At 36.9% G+C, this 5,610-nt stretch overlaps 1 protein-coding gene across 3 annotated transcripts in view; it reads left to right on the plus strand.

Annotated features, from left to right (window-relative positions):
* Positions 1-5,610, plus strand: part of LOC107720646 (transmembrane protein 135-like) — a 9,146-nt gene that overhangs the window by 1,683 nt on the left and 1,853 nt on the right. For 2 of the 3 annotated variants that reach the window (XM_016528408.1, XM_016528409.1), the window contains exons 2-12: positions 1,174-1,301; positions 1,676-1,768; positions 2,014-2,047; positions 2,258-2,323; positions 2,930-2,976; positions 3,200-3,241; positions 3,392-3,559; positions 4,551-4,620; positions 4,851-5,018; positions 5,175-5,238; positions 5,321-5,397. In XM_016528408.1, coding sequence (XP_016383894.1) covers positions 1,174-1,301; positions 1,676-1,768; positions 2,014-2,047; positions 2,258-2,323; positions 2,930-2,976; positions 3,200-3,241; positions 3,392-3,559; positions 4,551-4,620; positions 4,851-5,018; positions 5,175-5,238; positions 5,321-5,397 — 957 coding nt within the window. Of the gene's footprint in view, positions 1-1,173; positions 1,302-1,675; positions 1,769-2,013; positions 2,048-2,257; positions 2,324-2,929; positions 2,977-3,188; positions 3,242-3,391; positions 3,560-4,550; positions 4,621-4,850; positions 5,019-5,174; positions 5,239-5,320; positions 5,398-5,610 lie in introns of all 3 variants that reach the window. The other variant, XM_016528410.1, reaches the window with a different exon arrangement.

Consider the following 5,610-nt stretch of genomic DNA (forward strand, 5'->3'; position numbering starts at 1 on the left):
TATACTCGACGCGTCCGCAAGTTCGCTTAGGTGCGCGCGGCAAATATGACGTCATCTCGACGCGTCCGCAAGTTCGCTTTGAGTGCGCGCGACGTCGTTTCGCGTGGCGGTGTGCATGACATTTTTTATAACTTTCTGCGCAGCTCCGCTTCCGAAGATGCACGAGTTCAAAGCGACTCTAGCCGAACATGCACGTCTGTGCCGAGTCCGACATTTGTGTGAAACAGAAGCAGTTAATGTTAAGTGCAGTCACACACACAGATCACGTTGCGGCCGAACTCAGACATTCAGGAAACCAATAGTTATGTCGGATTCGTGAACAAATCGGATCTTTTCAATGAACCCGTTTGAAAGATTTGTTCACGAATCATCTGAGCGAATTGCCCCTCATTAAACTGGTCATTAGTTATGTTTGTTTGCTTCCTGAATGAACTGTTCGTGTCAGTCTGGACTATTTTTATATAGTTTTTATGTTGATATATTATATTGATATGTTTTATATTGAAACTGTTTATATTGTTTCTTTTAGACATAACCTATTCATAATTATCAAAGCTAGAACCGACCAGTGATCTAAGAGTAGACATTTTGAGGTAAACTGAACATTTGACTGGCTGGTGGAAAGTTATTTTTTTATAGCAGAAGTTTTAAACTAGTTCTGTTCAAAAGAACCAAATTTAAGTGCACTGCTTTTAAGGACACAATAATGAGCCCTGAAGGTTAATTCCGCTTAACCTCAGGTTGTTGGCTAAATGCCACATTAGTAAATATATTCACCAGAGAATGTTATCTTGTATTTACTTGACTGTGATGACTTGGTGTAACTGGCTGTATAGCTCGGACAGAGGGATTAGCTTCCATTGCAAAACTGCAGTTAGTGGTGCAACATGTGAACTGTAGGGTTGCAGAGTTGATATTCGATTCAGTTTCGCAAAAACTATGGCTCAGTCTATCAATAGACAGTAGGTCAGTGGTATTTGGGTGACAAACTGCAGAGTGTCAACATGTTACCTACAGAAACCAATGTGTTACATGAGTTACAGCCAATGTCTTTGCTTAAAATAGAGCACTTAAAGAAAAAAATAATGCACTGAGAGCTAAGTCAGAAATAAATTTCCTTGAATAACAGAAAAATTCTCTAACATGCACTTGAATTTTTTTACTGTGTTCTAGATTGCAGCAATTTTAAGAAGAAGGAAAAAGGATTATTACAAGAAAAGGCTGCTTCCCGAGATCCTGCAATCTACATCTTTCCTGACCGCAAATGGAGGCCTCTACATTGCATTTTTCTGCATTCTCCGGTAATCTTTACAAAATTCTGCTAACAAACAATTCTTGGAAATGTTTGCTGTCCCACGTGTGTGACTGTTCGAACACGAGCAACCTTTGAATCCTCGTCCTTATCAACCGTTTAAAGTCTACGCACATATCCATACAAATAGGACTGTAAAGACCTTTGACACATCAAATAAATTATGTACTGGGATTTGTGACTGGCATTCTGCATGACCGGACCACTCACCTAATTTGTGAATGAACTATTTTAATCCCTTCTAAATGAGACAAATATTCAACCGTGATATTGTCCTCAGTTGAAAGCATGTTCATTAGCTTATGATTATTAATGACCAGCTATCCTTTCCATTGTTGCCTGTCTTTTTCCTCTGTTATTCAGGAAGCTGTTGGGACGTTTCTACTCCTGGTCAGCCGGCTTTGGGGCAGCACTGCCGGCCTCATACATCGCCATACTAATAGAGCGGAAAAGCAGGTTAGCCCTGACATTTCCTCACAGATTTCCTTTGGTCTTTGTTTAATACAAATTTTATACAAATTATCCAAAGTATAAAGCAAATTTACACTGAGCTTGTATATGGAAATGTACTCTGATGGAAAAGAGTAAAGGCCCATTCACATCAAGAATGACAACTAGAACAATAACTATATTAGTGTAGTAAAAGTGATGCCGCAAAACCTCAATTAGTTCTTGTATAATTTGTCTGTTTTCTTATTCAGGAGAGGACTCCTAACAATTTACATGGCGAACCTGGTAAGACGATTCAGCATTGCTTCTTTTCAGTTCCGCTGCGTTATGTCTTGACAGTTCTTTCATAGTTGCATGACCATTTCCTGGCAGTAGTCAACATCACATTAGTTATCTGTCACTTATGTTACTTTTTCTTGAAAGCTGTGATCCAAACTGTCTGTTTCAAGGAAACCTCGGCTGATTTTGATCTTAAGTGCTCCGTGTCATTTCCAGGCAACAGAGACGATTTTCCGGATGGCTGTCACAAGGGGTCTTGTTAAGCCTATGAAACATGGAGAGGTACGTTACAGTTCATTCTACCGTTCAGAGGTTTGGGGTTAGTAAGATTTTTTTTGAAAGAAATTAATGCTTTTATTAATTTCTTTTTCAAATGAATGCTGTTCTTAGGAACTTTCTATTCATCAAAAAATGTATCATGGTTTTAAAATATTAAGCAGCACAACTGTTTTCAACATTGATAATAATAAGAAATGTTTCTTGAGAACAAATCGGCATATTAGAATGATTTCTGAATGATCATGTGACACTGAAGACTGGAGTAATGATGCTGAAAATTCAGCTTTGCCATCACAACTGTTTTTTTTATTTTAAATTGTAATAATATTTCACAATATTACTGTTTTTACTGTATTTAAAAAAAATAAAATAAATGCAGACTTTTTGAGCATAAGAGACAAAAACAAACAAACAACAACAAAAAATCATACTGACCCCAAGCAAGCATTAGTGTAAATAGACCTCATCATATCATGCACTGAGATAATTTAGTGCTAATGATGCAACACCACTTTACATACTTGCAAAAGCTTTATTACTGTGAACTAACCTTGACCTGATCATAAAGTTTCATGTGATGACTCTTTCATAATTTCCCCTTTTTTCCAGGTTCTTCTCTTCTGCCTGACCACATCTCTCTACATGATTTTCTTCAGGTCAGTTGGTCAGGTTACTGCCTCTCAATCCTGGTCCTGGAGGACGCCAGCCCTAGTTATCTTATTTCTTTAACATGTCATCTTCTCATTAGTAGAGGCTCCTCCAAGACTTGCTGAGGTCCTCCAGGAGCAAGATTGTGATGGACATGCACAAATAAAAACGTAGTTGTTCAATTACAAACATTGACCCTTTTAAATTCCTAACTTCTGGTTTTATCTTCAGATGTAAAGACGGACTGAATGGCTTTGCATTCTCTGCCTTAAAGTAAGTTTATTTATCGATTTACATGACTTCACGTAGTTCTTAAATTCCCAAGGATTTGCCCATGATCTTAAGGCCCTAGGAAACACCCTGTTAAGAGCATAACCACTCATGTCAGACTGCTAAAGGAGATTATGTGTCTGGCTGCGGCAGATTTATAGTTGGCAAGGAGGAGATCCCGTCACACTCTTGTCTGGCTGAGCATGTGTACGGACAGGGTTCGGAGAGAGACGTACAGCCACCGGATGAGAGACTAGAGCACACGCCTGCCTCCAGGGGGAGCTGCATCAGAGCATTTACACGCAAACTCCTAGACTCTATGTGAGTGAGAGTAATACACATAGGAAGCATACATTTCAAACATGTATATAAGACTATGGTGTTTCTGACAGAAAATGTAATTCTATCCAATACAACCAGAGAATTCTTATAGAATTATCCATGAAAACTTACAGTTAAGGTAAACTGTCTTATATATTTTTTTCTGGACATAATTACTCTTAAAGTCTCTTTAATTCTTGAAAATACAAGGGAAAAAATTAGCTTACAAAATGTATTTTTAAGGCTTTCTAAGTATGAAAAATTTTTAAGAAAATAATTAATGGTAACTATCAATTTTATTAATAATATTAAATAATGTTTGAGATCAATGTTATTTTATTGACTACAGTAAAAACATTTAAAACCAAATTTCCATATATATTTGCCTGGGAGGAAATTACATACCAAACTACACAACACTTATTCAGAAGTTAAATTTTAGGTTAATAGGATTTTTAAACATGTTTTTAAAAGTGAAAACCGTAATATTGTGAAGTATTATTATAGTTTTAGACACTTTTTTTTTTTTCTATTTTATTATATTTGGAATGTAATTTATTTATATGATGGCAAAGCTGAATTTTCACCATCATCACTCCAGTCTTCAGTGTCACATGATCCTTCAGAAATCATTCTAATATGCTGATTTGGTGCTCACAAAACATTTCTTATTATAAGTGTTAAAAACAGTTGTGCTGCTTAATATTTTTTGTGGAAACAGTGAAATTTTTTTTAGGATTCTTTGAATAGTGTTCAAAAGAACAGCATTTTTTTTTTACTATAAAAGCATTAATTGCTTTAAAAACAAATTGTGACCTCAAATGTATATACAACAATAGTGGGTGAAAATTGTTTTACTTGCATTTGAAACTTGAAGTTAATTTTCGGTCCTGCTTGTTCAACATTCAGCTTAATTTTCATGCATGAATGTTCCCCTGCCTCATAACATATTTTGTGTTTGCATTCATTGTGTGTGTGTTGTCCCCTTTAGATGCAAACATGGACCCAGGCATAGATGTTGCAAACACTATCAAGACAACTGCATCTCCTACTGTGTTAAAGTAAGCGTCTGAGACCTCCTAACCTGCTGTCTCTCAAATCACTCATGTTTGTTCTGAGCATTTGCGTTTGAATGGGAGAGAGAGAATGTGAATGCATAAACGTGTTGCGTTTATCTGGGTTAAAGGCTCCGTCGCTATAGCAGTGCCCTTTGCTCACCAACTGACAGCTGACATGAAGCTGCCAGATATTTTCTGGAGAGCAGCTTCTGAGATGCTTTGTGTTTTTGAAGGGTTTCATCCGAATGTTCAGCGTGGGTTACCTCATTCAGTGCTGTTTGAAGGTTCCATCAGCATTCAGACAGGCCTTTACAAAACCCTCTCGACTGCTCTGGCTGCTCTACAACAAAGAGAACTTCCAGCTAGGAGCTTTCTTGGGATCTTTTGTCAGTATATACAAGGTACTTTATCTCCACTAAAATCCAGTGCTGTTTTTTTCTATGAGACAGCAAGTTTCTCTGCAGCTTTTAGGGGGTTTTGTTTTCTTCACCTTTCTCAGTAACTTTTTTTCAGTTGTGAATTTTCTCTCTCTCCAACTCCCTTCTATTTTATGAAAGGGCACAAGCTGTTTACTGAGATGGATGCGTAACCTGGACGACGAGCTCCATGCACTCATAGCAGGTAAAGAGTGTTTTGAACCCTTTTCCCTTTGCACAGCCATTAGAGGTTCTCATCTCACCTTTTTTTCCATTTATCTTTTCAGGTTTTCTTGCTGGCACCTCAATGTTCTTTTACAAGAGCACCACCATCTCCATGTACCTCTTCTCCAAACTAGTGGAGGTAGCGATTCTCTGGCTTTTTAGTGATTTCAAATTAGTATGATTTGCTTCTCAATGATTTCTCTGGTGTCTCAGAGAATTGTGAATAGACAAAATGTAAAGGGTTCCTCAAAAATGAAAATTCTTTAATCAATTCTTATTAATACTTAGAAAAATTGAAAAAAAAAATGAAAAAAAAGCACCAGAATGAATGTGTATATATATATATATATAT

This window comes from Sinocyclocheilus rhinocerous, unplaced genomic scaffold, assembly GCF_001515625.1.
Source record: "Sinocyclocheilus rhinocerous isolate Xijiao unplaced genomic scaffold, SAMN03320098_v1.1 scaffold603, whole genome shotgun sequence".
NCBI lineage: Eukaryota > Metazoa > Chordata > Actinopteri > Cypriniformes > Cyprinidae > Sinocyclocheilus > Sinocyclocheilus rhinocerous.